Source organism: Danio rerio, chromosome 1 (genome assembly GCF_049306965.1).
Source record: "Danio rerio strain Tuebingen ecotype United States chromosome 1, GRCz12tu, whole genome shotgun sequence".
Classification (NCBI taxonomy): Eukaryota; Metazoa; Chordata; class Actinopteri; order Cypriniformes; family Danionidae; genus Danio; species Danio rerio.
This window is the reverse complement of record NC_133176.1, coordinates 57,727,045-57,743,196: the sequence shown is the minus strand read 5'-3', so window position 1 is coordinate 57,743,196 and position 16,152 is coordinate 57,727,045. Positions and strand designations below refer to the sequence as shown.

The 16,152-nt window shown below is 33.3% G+C and overlaps 1 protein-coding gene across 9 annotated transcripts in view; it reads right to left on the bottom strand.

Moving 5' to 3' along the window:
* The window catches only part of tsc2 (TSC complex subunit 2), a 79,735-nt gene that overhangs the window by 8,679 nt on the left and 54,904 nt on the right, over positions 1–16,152 (bottom strand). For 5 of the 9 annotated variants that reach the window (XR_012402443.1, XR_012402449.1, XM_021475603.3 and 2 more), the window contains 9 exon segments: positions 15,190–15,258; positions 12,524–12,666; positions 10,354–10,892; positions 5,451–5,529; positions 3,455–3,541; positions 2,578–2,764; positions 1,294–1,433; positions 1,116–1,194; positions 406–497 (listed from right to left, as the gene is read on the bottom strand). Coding sequence is in view for 5 of the 9 variants with exons in the window: in XM_021475603.3 (XP_021331278.2) it covers positions 406–497; positions 1,116–1,194; positions 1,294–1,433; positions 2,578–2,764; positions 3,455–3,541; positions 5,451–5,529; positions 10,354–10,892; positions 12,524–12,666; positions 15,190–15,258 (1,415 nt within the window). In the remaining 4 variants the exon portion in view is untranslated. 9 annotated transcript variants of the gene reach the window in all.

Below are 16,152 nucleotides of genomic sequence, written 5' to 3'. Positions count from 1 at the left end.
GCAACTTGAGTCAGAGCAGTTTGGAGGTTTGGTGTTAGTTTGGTGGTTGTAGTATGAACAATCTAGGAGGAGATGCATATAGAAATTAGTCTCAGAAGAAGAAGACGGAAGAATAATAAGTTCTTGTAGTGTAACAGTATGATGGCTTTCTCAATCTACCATAATTATGCTTTATGATATGGACTTGATGAATAACAACTGATGCATAAAGACAGTCCATTAGCAGGAGATGCTGTGGTGTGAAGAGCTTTAAACAGGACAGTCAGAGTAGTATATGTAATGTCAACTGAAACTAAACCTGAACTGATCATCTCATCAATGAAAAGCAGCTCAGTGGAACAACAAACTCTGATACACTAGAGACAACAGCACAAGAGCTGAAACAGGAGAAAGATGGAGACTCACGTTAGCATGAAGCGCCATCTGTCTGACTAGCAGGGGAAGGTTCCGGTCAGAGACGATCTTCGCTACACTGGTGTCCACCAAACCCTCCAGATCTGACACAAACAGCACAACACACAATACAGAGGATGATGATGATGATGATGATGATGATGATGATGATGATGGGTACATCACTTCAAGAAAGTAATCATGAACGAACACACGCACACAAATACACACACAAATGCAAGCACACACACATGCATGCACGCACACAAATGCATACATCAATGCACACACACACACTACAGTAATACATGCACAACAAATATGCATAAACACACTTACATGCACACACACAAACACACACACCTTATGCAAACACGCACAAACACTCAAACAAACACACACGCATGCACACACACAAACACACACATGCCTTAATACCTAAACACACATAAAGACACACAAACACTCAAACAAACACACACGCATGCACACACACCAACACACAAGCATACATGCACACAAACACACATGCAAACACACACACACACCAACACAGGTGCACACCAACACACGCAGATAAAAACACAAAAAAACTCATGCAAACACTCAAACAAACACACACGCGCGTGCGTGCAAAAACACACATGCACCAACACACACAGTAGTACACTGACAATACTACACAAACACACACACATGCTAACACACGCACAGCTCTTCACCTTTCCGGCACTGCAGTGTCACCAGGTTACTCTCGTAGTCCAGCGGCTTTATGAGCACTTCCACAAAGTTGAACTGACCCTTAACACACACACACACACACACACACACACACACATTAACACAAACGCTTCAGTAAGTAATAAACACAGAGTAAAGCAGACTGCGTCTCTGTGTAACCTTGATGGTGCCCAGTTTGTAGTCCTCCCCCGAGTCGTTATAAACCACCACCACGAAGTCGTTGCCGATGTGCCGCTTCTTGTTGCAGCAGCCGCGGTCGCTCTCACGGTTCGGCATCAGCGTGGCGATGTGGAAAATAGCTGAGCACATAACAACAACAAAGAGAAAGAAAGAGAAGACAGACGACTTTATGAACAACACACATGAAAAAGAGCAACACACACTCCATAACAATCACATGATCACATCACATTAAACCAAAAATAAAACAAAGACTGGAGATTATTATTATTATTAATAATAAATCAAATCAAATCACTTTTATTGTCACATCATCAGCAGCACGTGTGCTATAATAAATGTAAAGCTTAGGTGCTGCTCCAGACAGAGCAAATACGATTAATCTCTCTGTATGTGTACCCTATAGTGCATATACAAAAAAATAATCAAAACAGGACATTGCAAAATTGGCAGTGTTGACACTTATTATTATTATTTTGTTGTTGTTAATATTATTGTTATGTTATTATTATTATTATAATTATTATTAAAGTTATTATTATTTTATTAGTAGTAGTATTGTTATTATTATTATTATTATTATTGTTGTTGTTGTCAAAAAGCAAGCACTACTAATAAAAAATACAATAATAATAATATCTGTATATTATTAATTTCATAAACAAAGTATTAATAGAAAATAATAACAGCAAAATCTTCAGTATAAGCAAGTGGTATAAGGTTACAGGCAAAATATATAATATATTATTTAATAACAAAAATTAATATTAGTAATATTTGTTGTTGTTTACATTCTACACACAAATATTAAACAACTACTGTTATTTGCATAACTATTCTGATTATCATTACTATGATAACTATAACTATATTCCTGTAGAATATAAAATGTTCGCTTTTTATGTCTTTTGAGATAAATAGCTATTGATATTGTTATTATTATGGGAAGCATTTTTTCTCAGTTTTCAACAACTTCTACTACTAATTATAAAAAAATAAACTTAATAATACAATTAATTAATGCTGTACTTAATAAATATATATAATACAGACATATATAGTTGAAGTCAGAATTATTAATATTTTTTCTTCTGGAGAAAGTCTTATTTGTTTTATTTTGGCTAGAATAAAAGCAATTTTTATTTTTTTAAACACCATTTTAAGGTCAATATTATTAGCCCCTTTAAGCTATATTTTTTCGATTTTTTCGATTAATCTTTTCAGCACTACTAATACCGATGATAACAGGATGATTTCACTAACCCTGCATAATGTCATCATGCCAGCAGTATGTGAACTCTCCATCGTCTCCGTACTGGTCCAGTCCACCAAGGAAGATCTGATCGGGATCGCAGTCTTTCAAGTGGATGAGTTTCCCCAGACCCGTCAGGAACTGAGCATAGCGCTTCGAGCCGTACTCATTAGACAGGATCGACACCTCATTATTGGCCTGATAAAACACACAATCACAAGTTATAGTAACATCCTACAGCTGCTCAAAAAGTAGAGGAGAATGAAAACTTGCGCTTCACGATATTGGAGAATACTGACACTGCAAAATTCTGCTTTGTTTTTATTTATTTCCAAATATTTCCCAAATTATGCTTAACAGATTCAGGAATTTTTCACAGTATTTCCTATAATATTTTTTCTTCTTGAGAAAGTCTTATTTGTTTTATTTAGGCAAGAATAAAAGCAGTTTTCAGTTATTTTAAAACCATTTAGGGTCAATATTATTAGCCCCCTTACACATTATTTGTTTTGGATTGTCTACAGAACAAACCACTGTTATACAATGACTTGCCTAATTAACCTAGTTAAGTCTTTAAATGTCACTTTAAGCTAAATACTAGCATCTTAAAAAAATATATTATGTGCTGTCATCAAGGCAAAGATAACAGAAATTAGAAATGAGCTATTAAAACTATTATGAAGAAATAAAAAACAAAATGTAAAAGAATTCAAATGTAATATGAAGGCTATTAATTGTGACTTCAATTGCATATATATATATATATATATATATATATATATATATATATATATATATATATATATATATATATATATATATATATATATATATATATATATATATATATATATATATATTGTATTATAAGTGGTTGTTTTACTATACCTGTCCGGCTCCCACAAACACCACACCGATCTTATGAGTGTCGTACGGAGGCATCTGATCCAAAACCTTCACTGCACGGTCAATCAGCTGACAACAGCAGAAAATACACAAGATTAGCATCCAGATCTGCTGCAAAACACATCTCAATCATAGAAGCAAGCTCACTGGTATTGTTAATAATCATCTTTATTTTGTCTTCAAATTCTCATCACTGTAAAGTGAAATAATCTCATTCTCATGATTCTAAATCTGTACTGGCAATCAGTCAATTCATATCAGCATCACTCAGATATGAAATATTTCTGTTCAGTTCTAGTTCTAGTTAATTTTGCTGTGCATTATTGACATTTGTTTTTGTTTGCTTTAGTATTTAATCAGCCTTTTAATTTAATAGAACTTTTCTGAAACGGTTGTACAGGCTATATTTGATATTTTCATTTTTTCATGTGATGTAAATAGTTTTTGTAGCATTATTTAATAAGAACTGTGATCTATTAAAACAAAAACCCATACTGTAATAACAATGAATACCATTATCATACTTTAAAATAAGTATGTAAAAATGTATATACAAAATTATTATGAATGTACAGGGTGGGCCATTTGTATGGATACACCTTAATACAATGGGAATGGTTGGTAATATTAACATCCTGTTTGTGTCACATTAGTATATTTGAGTCGGCAAACTTTTCAAGATGGGTGGTGACCATGGCCATTTTGAAGTCGGCCATCTTGGATCCAACTTTTGTTTTTTCAATAGGAAGAGGGTCATGTGACACATCAAACTAATTGGGAATTTCACAAGAAAAACAATGGTGTGCTTGGTTTTAACATACCTTTATTCTTTCATGAGTTATTTACAAGTACCTGACCACTTATAAAATGTGTTCAATGTGCTGCCCATTGTGTTGGATTGTCAATGCAACCTTTTTCTCCCACTCTTCACACACTGATAGCAACACCGCAGGAGAAACGCCAGCAAAGGCTTGCAGTATCCATAGTTTAGGTGCTGCACATCTTGTATCTTCACACCATAGACAACAAAGATAGTGGGGCCATCCTTCATCAATGGAAACCTCAAGGCCACTGGATATTTGAAATTGCTACATGATGACGTGTTTCCCTCTTTACGCACTGAAGCTGGCACGTTCCCTGAGTTTTTCCAGCAAAGATGGTGCACGACCACATTATAGGTGTCAGGTCTGCATCTCCCGATCTGACCCCCTTAGACTTTTATCTTTAGAATCATCTGAAGGCAATTTTCTATGGTGTGAAGATACAAGATGTGCAGCACCTGAAACTACAGATACTGGAAGCCTGTGCTGCATTTCTCCTGCGGTGTTGCTATCAGTGTGTGAAGAGTGGGAGAAGAGGGTTGCATTGACATTAATGTTTTCTTGTGAAATTCCCAATAAGTCTGATGTGTCACATGACCCTCTTCCTATTGAAAAAACAAAAGTTGAATCCAAGATCTTCTTCACAATGGCCACCATGGTCACCACCCATCTTGAAAGGTTTGCCTCCTCACATATACTAATGTGCCACAAACAGGATGTTAATATCACCAACCATTCCCATTTTATCAAGGCGTATCCATATAAATGGCCATTAAAAAAGCTAAGGGTCATCTACAATTTAAATCTAATATGAGAATTTTCTCAGCCTCCTGTGTTTAATCAGTTATTTCACTTTAAAGGCAATAAAAAGAACCTATTATTTGCCAAAAATAAGCAATACATTATTCTCTTATTATCTATATTAATACTGAGGTACATTAGTTTAAAATAAAATTATATAATTATTTACAAACTAAAAACATTCATTGTTTTCATGAACCTTATATTGTTTAGTATCAATTAGATACTGTATATATAATTTAAAGGCATGTCAGAATACGCTAAATAAACACATACAACTTTTAATACCACTTTTAAATACTTTTTCTTTATATCATGTTGAGAAATGAGCAGTTGTGGGTGCAGTGTGCTTTCACCTGTGATTTAGGAAGCAGCAGGGGTTTGTTGGCCTCATTGCCGAAGAACGGCGAGTGATAAAGCTGCAGGAAGACAAAACTGCAGAAGAAGAGGAGCAAAGGTCAGAGCACTAATCTCCTGAACACAAGTGTGCTCTGAATCTAAAACCGCGAAAATCCCACAGCGCTTTCATCTTCTCCACTCTTCATGGAGGAGAGATAAAGCTGGAGGAGTCGGCAGAGGATAACCAGCAGACTCTCCAACATCAGGTCAGAGCGGGAGAAATATCCGGAAACACTCTCTGACCTCCAGAGACCTATTAAACCCAGACCAGCACCACTAAACCTGGCCCTCAAATTACTCTCTCACCCGGACCATAACAAATGAGGAACAATGAGCTGTACAGCACTGATGGCAACACGGGAATAGTCTGTAATGGTGACAAAGTTAAGGTGGAGTTTGTAATGGGCAGCAGAGTTAGCATAGAGTTCACATGGATAAAATAGTGTTAGAATAGAGTTTGCATAAATCAAATATAGCCAGAATAGTAATAACATGGATAAAATAGAGTTAGGAAAGAGTTTGCATGAATCAAACAGAGTTAGAATAGTGTTTTTCATGGATCGAATAGAGTTAGGATAGAGTTTGGATGCATAAATTGAGTCAGGAAAGAGTTTACATGTTACAAATAGAGTTGGGATAGAGTTTGTATGGATAAATTAGAGTTAGTATTGTGTTTGCATGGATCAAATAGAGTTAGTATAGAGTTTGAATGAATAAATTAGAGTTAGAATAGAATTTGCAAGGATTCAATAAAGTTAGGATAGAGTTTGCATGGATCAGAAAAAGTGTTTCCTTTGACCAAATAGAGCGAGAACAGAGTCTGCATAGATAAAATAAAGTTAGGATAGATTTGCATGGATGGTATAGAGTTAGGGTAGAGTTTGCCTGGATGAAATAGACCAAGGATAGAGATTGCATGAATAAAATAGAGTTAGGATAAAGTTTGCATGGATAAATAGAGTTAAGATAGAGTTTGCATGGATCACATAAAGTTAGGATAGAGTCTGCATAGATCAAATAGAGTTAGAATAGTGTTTTTCATGGATCAAATAAAGTTAGGATAGAGTTTGGATGCATCAATTGAGTCAGGACAGATTTTACATGTAACAAACATAGTTAGGATAGAGTTTGCATGGATAAAATAGAGTTCGTATAGAGTTTGAATGAATAAAACAGAGTTAGGATAGAATTTGCATGGATCAAAAAGAGTTAGGATAAAGTTTGCAAGGATAAAATAAAGTTAGGATAGATATGCATGGATCGAATAGAGTTAGGATAGAGATTGAATTAATAAAATAGAGTTAGGATAAAGCTTGCATTGACAAATAAAATTAAGATAGAGTTTGCATGAATAAATTGAGTCAGAATAGAGTTAACATGAATCAAATTGAGTTAGGATAGAGTTTGCATTGGTAAATTGAGTCAGTATAGAGTTTACATGGATAAAATAGAGTTAGGATAGAGTTTGCATGGGTAAATTGAGTCCGAATATAGTTTACAGTTAGGATTGAGTTTTGAGGGGAAGATAGGGGTTAGAATGGAGTTAGGAAAGCATTTGGACGGGCAAGGCAGATTTACAATAGAGTTATGATGGACCAAACAGACTTACATGGGAATTTAGAATAGAGTTATGATGAGTAAGATAGAGTTAGAACAGTTAGAATGGCTGAGACTTGGAGTTTGGATAGATAAGACTGAGTTGGGATAGATTTAGGTTGGGCAAAATAGAGTCAGGATAGAATTAGAATGGCTACAACTCGGTATAGAAATAGGATAGGAGAAATAGTTTTGTTAGGAGAGTTAAAAAAGAGTTTTAAAAAAGCCAAAAGCTCAAACAGTTTAGTTTAATTTACCCAAAAACTCTGGATGGGTGAGAATGTCAGTATAGAGTTTGGATGGGTCAAATAGAGTTTGGAAGGGCTGATCTACTCATATTAATATTTCATGCAACATGTTTGATTTATTCTACTTTTATTATTTATGTCCAACATGGAATTTGCATCTGAAGAACTCTGACTGGAAAGCCATCAATCTAAACGTGTTTTGTACTTGCAACCATTTCTAAAAAAACTAAAGAAAAACAAGATATAGTATATAAAAATAATTGGCTATATATATATATATATATATATATATATATATATATAACTATAATGCTAATCTATCATTATTATTATCATGATGTAATTTAAAGTTAATATTTTATTCTGTATCTATTTTAAAAAAAACACAGAATGTTATTTACATCTATTCTGCTAATGTCAGTTATTGCATGAAAGATTCCTCTGATATTTTACAGTTCTGACAGCTATTATCCTTTTACTGTATAGAACAAAACTCCTTTCTCCACAGAAGAAACAGCTCCTCTTTTAGCTTTTTACTAGAGCACCATAATCCACACAGAAAGTGTGTTTTGACCGACGAGGCCCTTCAGTTCTCAGGAAGCAATTGTGGTTTAATCCAAACAGACATTGAACATTTTACGACCAGTAAACAACAGTCTGACAGCCAACAAACTGTTTCAAGAAAAAAAAAAAAACTAAACAAACGGCCTGAGCTCTTAGTGCCTGTATGAATGCAAAGAAAAAACAAGAAACTCAAAAGCTTTTCTGGCCTTCTGTTTATCGATCGCCCGCTCTGAGCATCACAAAGACGAATGGCCGTCATTTTGCTCTAATTCTCATGCTGAAATCCAACAAACTGAAAGCGCTCGACGCAAAAAGCGGCTCGCTTCACAAAATGAGTGGAGGCAGGATGATTTAATGTCAACAGGGGCGTCAGATGATGACTGTAATGAAGAAGAATGATGTTTTCCCGCCGTATCATTACTCTCCATATCGCGCTCTGCTTTTGATGAAAAGTGGAGCTCTTGAATCAAACGGTTGACGTCCACAACACATTACAGCTGCGTTAACATGTGCTGAACATAATCACAACTTTCCTGCATCCATTACAGCACTGAGGTAGTCTGACATTGACCATAGTGTTTTTATATATACAAAACATCCCTGCAAGTATATAAAGTGCACATTCTTTTAAATCAAAAACAGAGATTTACATTTCATGATTTTAAACTTTTCTTGAAATTAATAATTGATATTTAAAAATGACAACTTTTTCTTGGATGCATTACAACTTTGAATTTTTTTTCTTTTTCTTTTTGGACTATGTAATTTTTTGCATTTTAAAACTTCTTTGACGCATCAATTTACAAATTTACATTTTTTATTCAATTTTTTTTCTTTGGTTAATTTTTATATTTTAAAATTATGACCTTTTTGTTGGACAAAAATTTACAACTTTATATTTTTTTTTACATATTTTGAGATGTCATAATTTGTTACATTTAAAATGTACGGCTTTTTATTGGTCACATGAACTTACAACTTTGCATTCTTTTAAAATAACGATTTTTGTCTGAGACACAAATTTACAACTTGAAATTCTGAACGTTTTTTTTTTTTTTAATTTCGTAATTTTTTACTTTGTAAAATTACAACTTTTTTCTTGGACACATGAATTTACAACTATATTTGTAACTTTTTTTAGGATTTCGTAATTGTTTACATTGTAAAATTCAGACTTCTTGGACACATAAATTTACAACTTTAGATTTTTTTTACTTTTCTTTTGGATTTTGAAATTTGTTACATTTCAAAATTACGTCTTTTTTTCTTGGATGCATGATTTTACAACTTTACATGTTGAACTTTTGTGGGGTATTGTAATTTTTTATACTTTGAAATTCTGACTTCTTGGACTCATGAATTTACAACTATATTTGTAACTTTTTTTGGATTTTGTAATTTTATACGTTGTATAATTACGACTTTTTTCTTGGACACATGAATTTCCAACTTTACATTTCAAATTTTTTTGGATTTTAGAATTTTTTACAATTTAAAATTACGAGTTTTTCTTGAACATGAATTTACAACTTTAAAATTGTAACTTTTTTGGATTTCATCATTTTTTACATTTTAAAATCCAGACTTTTTTTCTTTGAAATGTGCATTTACATCTCATAATTCAGAAAGTTTTATTGACGTTCTTACTTTACATTTAAAAATTCAGATTTTATTACATTTCAAAATTACATCTTTTTTCTTATACGCATGATTTTACAACTTTACATGTTGAACTTTTTGGTGGGATTTTGTAATTTATTATACTTGGAAATTCCGACCTCTTGGACACATGAATTTACAACTTTATATTTGTATCTTTTTTTTAGATTATGTAATTGAATATAAATATGCGTTGTAAAATTCAGACTTTTTTCTTGGACGCATGAATTTACAACTTTTACATTTGAAAGTTTTTTTGGATTTCATAATTACAAATTTTTCTTGAACATGAATTTACAACTTTAAATTTGTAACTTTTTTGGGTTTCGTTATTTTTTACATTTGAAAATCCAGACTTTTTTCTTTGAAACATGCATTTACATCTCATAATTCAGACATTTACTTGAGATACTTACTTTACATTTTAAAATTCTGAATATATTCATTTAGAAATCGCAATTCTGAACAATTTTTTGGAATTCGCAATTTACATCATTTTTAGATTTTTTTTTTTACTATTCTAAATTTATAATGCAGGTAATAAAATAATATCATCGTTCTGAGATTTACGACTTTTTTTCTTGGATGTATGAAGATACATCTCAACACTCTAAACTTTTTTCTTGGAAATATGCTATTTTTTTATTCAAATTTACACTTTCAATTCTGACCATTTAAAAATTCTGACTTTTATTGAACACTTAATAGACAGGCATTTTTTTTTCTGTGAGCTAACTAAAACCAACATGGCGAGTTTTGATTTCACACTTGCTTTAAAGTGATGTCAGATTACCTGGGGCTGAGTCCGGAGCTCTTCTCCACATTGGTCGCTCCTCCTCTGGCGTCCCGCTCCAGTGTTTTGCGGTCTCTCCTGGACGATGGAGCAGACACTGATATGGTGTGTCCCCGTGGCCGGTGTCCAGTAGGAGACAGGGGTCCTGTCTGCACTGGCGGGAACTCCAGCCTCATTCTGGAGGTGGAGGAGGAGGACACGGACACGCTAGAGCTGCTGCAAGATGTCCCAGCGGTGGATCCAGCGCTCTCTCCTGGAGCCTCCACACAGGCCTGGACTGTAGGGATTTTGCTGGTGGGAGCTGGATCCACGCTCTGGGACGAGGCTTTGCTGAAGGCCTCTGGAAGGGTCTGGAGCTCAGGAGAGGAGCTGGATTTATTAAGGGTGCTGGAGCTGCTGCTGCTTTGGGTGAAGGAAAGCTCGGGGTCCTGGGCTCCAGGGGTGCAGAGGCTGAGCGGAGGCTGGTCGATGGGGATTCCTCCTTCACTGACCTCCTCCAGGGTGGACTTATCATCATCCTGACTGGATGTGGAGGAGGACTGTGAACAATGGTGGAGAGAAGGAGGAGGTGAAGCGCTGGTTGTTTTAACAATGCTGTGGGTGACTGGAGGATTTGTTTGGAAGTTTTAATCAAAAACTTGCAAATCTTAAAGATATATATGTTCCCCTGAAATTCCTTTTAAGATGATTAATTCTACTTTTTAAGATGACATCTTTTTCTTCTGACTTTTTTCTTTAAAAAATTCATTTATAGCTCTCATTAAAAGCATTTTATAAATTCTAAATAAGTTCAGACTTATTTCTTGAAAATATTAATTTAAAGCTGAGCATTTAAAGTTTTTATTTTTATTTATAGGTTGCGATTCTGAGCATTTCAAAATTTCAAATTGTTCTTTAAAAATGTTATTATATTTTTATTGCTTAAAATATATTTTTTATTGAAAATATTTTTCTAAGTTGTACAAACATGAATTTCCGTCTCATAATTTTAAACCTTTTCTTGTAATTCTTAGTTCACATTTTAAAATTCTGACTTTTCTGGGGGGAAATTAGAGTTTACACTTCACAATTATTTGTTTCCTGAAATTCTTAGTTTATTTTTTTTAATTTACTGCTTTTTCTTTGTAATGTAAATCTGGAATTCTGAACATTTTAGATCTCTGACTTTCTTCTGGTCTGCCTGGACGATTTGTCTGGAACTTGCAATTCTTACATTTTTGCTAGGAATTCTTAGTTAAATTCACGGCTTTTTCTTGGGAATGTTAATTTGGAATTCTGAACATTTTAAAATTCAGATTTTTTTATTTTTCATTATTCATTTACAATTCGCAATTCAGATTATTATTTTTTTTAATTCTTTAAAAATATTATTATATTTACATTGTTTATGTTGTTTCCAATTCTTGGAAATATTAATTTTCACCTCATAATTCAGAACTTGTTCTTGGAAATCTTTGTTTGCCATTTAAAAATCAGGCTTTTTGTTCAAAAACAAAAATTATGTCTCGCAATTCTGAACATTCTAAAATTCAGACTTTAAATATTAATTTCCATCTCATAATTCTGCACTTTTCCTTCCAAATATGAATTTACAACATGGAATTTCTTGAAATTCTGAGTTGACATTTTGGAATTCTGCCTTTTTCTTGAAATTCTGAGTTGACATTTTGGAATTCTGCCTTTTTCTTGAAATTCTGAGTTGACATTTTGGAATTCTGCCTTTTTCTTGAAATTCTGAGTTGACATTTTGGAATTCTGCCTTTTTCTTGAAATTCTGAGTTGACATTTTGGAATTCTGCCTTTTTCTTGAAATTCTGAGTTTATATTTTGAAATTCTGACTTTTTTTTGGAATTTTAAGTTCATGAAAGTAAACTTTTTTTCCAGGGAATTCTTATAGTTTACATTTTAGAATGGAAAACCTTTCTCAAAAAAATGAAATTCCAACTTTTTTTCTAGAAATTTGAATTTACAACCTCACAATTCTGAACTTAAAAATGTATTGTTTGCATTTTAAAAAAGTAAAATTTCTTGGTTTAAAAGTAGATTTCTTGGTTTAAATTTAAATTATTATTATTATTTTTTTTTACAATATGAATTTATTTCTCACAGTTCTGACCTTACATTTTACAATTTCAACATTTTTTTTTCTTGTAAATGTGACTGACTCACTCTGCTCATCATGCCGGGTGCAGTCGTGCTGGTGTTCATGAAGATGGGTTCAGAAGGAACGGCCTCAAACTCCTCCACCTCTTTAGACTCAGCAGGTGAAACAGACGCCATACTCCGCCCACTTTCCTCCATCACTACTGAATCTGTTGAACAGTGGCGTCAGCAAAATAAACAAGAGCACCAGATCTATGAGCAGAGGGGTGTCTATAACATCAGTGATTAGTCCAGACTCTCCTAAAGTCACTCTAATACATGCAAAGCTGTTTGAAGATCACATCTGCTCACACACACAGACACATACTGATCAAACACACACTCTGATCAAACAAACACAAGATCGAGTCAGACACAAAAGCACCCTCGGTAACAATTTGACATTGAAAGGCTATACACGACATGCTGCATTTAGAGATCCAATGAAAATGATAGTTGAAGGCCACTAGTTCTGAAATACTGTCATCTGTGTTGTAGTGTACCTGCTAAAGCCGGCGTAACAGATGTTTACATATTTCTTTCCTATCAAAATTCTGTTTAAATCTGACAGATTCTGACCTTTTTGGGAATGAACAGTTTTGCATTCCTTTTATTCTTGGACTCTGATTTTAGATTTGGAATTATTTTCTTGAAATTCTGGGTTGCCATTTTGGAATTCTCACTTTACTTTTCGGAACTCTGACTTTTTCTTTGAAATTCTGGCTAAATTTTGGAATTCTGCCGCTTTTTGTCTGGGAAATCTGAGTTTACATTTTGGAATACAGACTTTTGCCTGGTGTTCTGACTTTACATTTGAAAATTATGACTTTTTTCATGGAATTCTGACTCTTGTTATGGAATTCTGACTTTATTCTTGGAATTCTGACTGTTCTTGGAATTCTGTTTTTTAAATTTTGGAATTATGACTTTTTTTTAAAGGAAATCTGACTTTTTCTTGGAATTCTGATTTAAATTTTGGAATTCCGACTTTTCTTGGAATTCTGACGTTTTTCTTGAAATTCTGTTTTACATGTTGTATATCCGACTTTCCAAGAAGTTCTTACTTTTTTTTTCGTTAAATTCTGATTTACATTTTGGAATTTTGACTTTTCTTGGTATTCTGACGTTTTTCTTGAATTTCTGATTTACATTTTGGAATTCTGACTTTCCAAGAAATTCTGACTTTTTTTCTTGGAATTCTGATTTACATTTTGGAATTCTGACTGGTCTTGGAATTCTGTCTTTCTCCTTGGAATTCTGACATTTTTATGGAATTCTGACTTTTTTCTTGGAATTCTGACATTTTTATAGAATTCTGACTTTTTTTCTTACAATTCTGACTTTTTTTGGAATTCTGTATTACATTTTGGAATTCTGACTTTTTCATTAGAATTCTGACAACATTTTGGAATTCTGACTCTTTTTATGGTATTCTGACTTTTTTTGGAATTCTGACTTTTCAAGAAATTGTGTCTTTTTTTCTAGGAATTCTGTTTTTAAATTCTGGAATTCTGACTGTTCTAGGAATTCTGACTTTCTCCTTAGAATTCTGACTACATTATGAAATTCTGACTTTATACTTTGAATTTCTGACTTATTTTCTAGGAATTCTGACTTATAATAATAATAATTCCTTACATTTATATAACACTTTTCTGGGCACTCAAAGCGCTTTACACATAGGAGGAAATCTCCTTATTCACCACCTGGATGACGCGACGGCAGCCATTTTGTGTCACACCGCACACCACACACCAGATGATTGGTAGAGAGGAGACAGAGTGATGAGGCCAATTATGATATGGTATGATATGACACCAACAGCACTTCCGGCAAAAACCTAGCTTTCCCATGTGGTCTCTCATACAGGTACCGACTGGGGCGACAGTGGGCGACCATGTGAGAGTTGCAGAGCACTCTGCCGGCACTTTCAACTTGGAATTCTGCCTACATTTTATAATTCTGACTTTTTTCATGGAATTCTGACTTTCTCCTTGGAATTCTGACCTTTTTTTATGGAATTCAGACTTTTTTCATGGAATTCTGACTTTTTTCTTAAAATTCTGATTTATATTTGGAAATCTGACTGTTCTTGGAAATCTGTCTTTCTCCTTGGAATTCTGACATTTTTTTATGGATTTCTGAATTTTTTCTTGGAATTCTGACTTTTCTGACTTTTTGTTTTGTTTCTAGAAATTCTGAGTTTACATTTTTTTAATTCCGACTTTCTCCTTAGAATACTGACAACATTTTAGAATTCCCACTTTTTCTTGGAATTCTGACTTTTTTCTTGGAAATCTGAGAACAACTCTAAACAACTGAAACAAAGCACAAGTTCCACCCCTATAACTAAAATACTTTTATGTGGGGCAAATTTAAATGATTTGCATAAAGGGAATAAATTACCAGACGACATAAAAACTGGGCAGCTTTAAAACAGAAACATGCCTTTCATGTCAAATCCATGGTGGAAAAAGAGAATGCAGAAGAGCTTCAGGATAAGCACTAAAAAAAAAAGCGCCAAAGCGTCCTGAATCAGGAATCAATCCCATGACTGGCTCTGGGCTGAACGCTGATTGGCTGAGTTCACCTTTGATTATCTGCTTTGTTCTGGATTGTTGAGTGTTAATGGAGAGAGGAAGCTGAAGAAACACAGGATTCGTGCCGCAGTCACACCACATACAGTATTGTACCTGCCCAGGATATACTCCTGTGAAACCTGCCGGATGATTCAGAGGAGCAGAGAGAGCTGAGAGAGGCCACTGCGGCGAAAACAGAGCCCGAAAACACACAACACACACGCACGCACACATACATACATACATACGACCCACAGGAGACAGCAAACACACAGTCAAGAGTCTCAGGCTGAACGAGGACAGATGTGTGCAAACAGCACAACAGATGCTCATTAAAGAGCTCTGCAAGTCAAATGTGTAGTTGCAGATGACATACAGACAAAAACAAGCCCCTCCAGGATTTTGCAAAAATTAAATCAGATTTTTTTTGTGATTAAAATTTTTTTTGTGGAGAGAAATGGGAACAAGATTTTTTGTTATTTATCGATATTATTATTTACATTTTAATATTATTAATAATAATAATAATTAATCAATAATTATTAAAGGTTCCTCATGGCATATAAATTAAAAATATTGAATTTACTACCATTGTTTTATTAACATATGTGGATTATTAATACCTAATAACAAATTATTTTTACTAAATAAAAATTCAAAAACTATCTAACAATAGAAAATTATACATGACTACAGTCATAAAAGGTTTTTAAAGGATTTCACTAACAGTAATAATAATAATAATGATAATGATAATAATAATAATCCCAAATATAATAAATTAATTTTAAACTAAATCAAATGTATGATATACATAATGGATTTTTTTTTCAATTTCTAGAAATGTATGTGAATTAATTATAAATAATTAACTGCATAAATTATTACTACATAATAATACAAAAAATACCTAATCAATAATATTACTATTGCCATAAAAATTGAATAAATAATATTTGACAAATTATAAAATATTGCTACTAATAAAAAATAGCAATATCTTTATATATCTTATAATATATCTTTTAATTATTATAAAGGGACTAAGCCGAAAAGAAAATGAAGAATTATTATTAT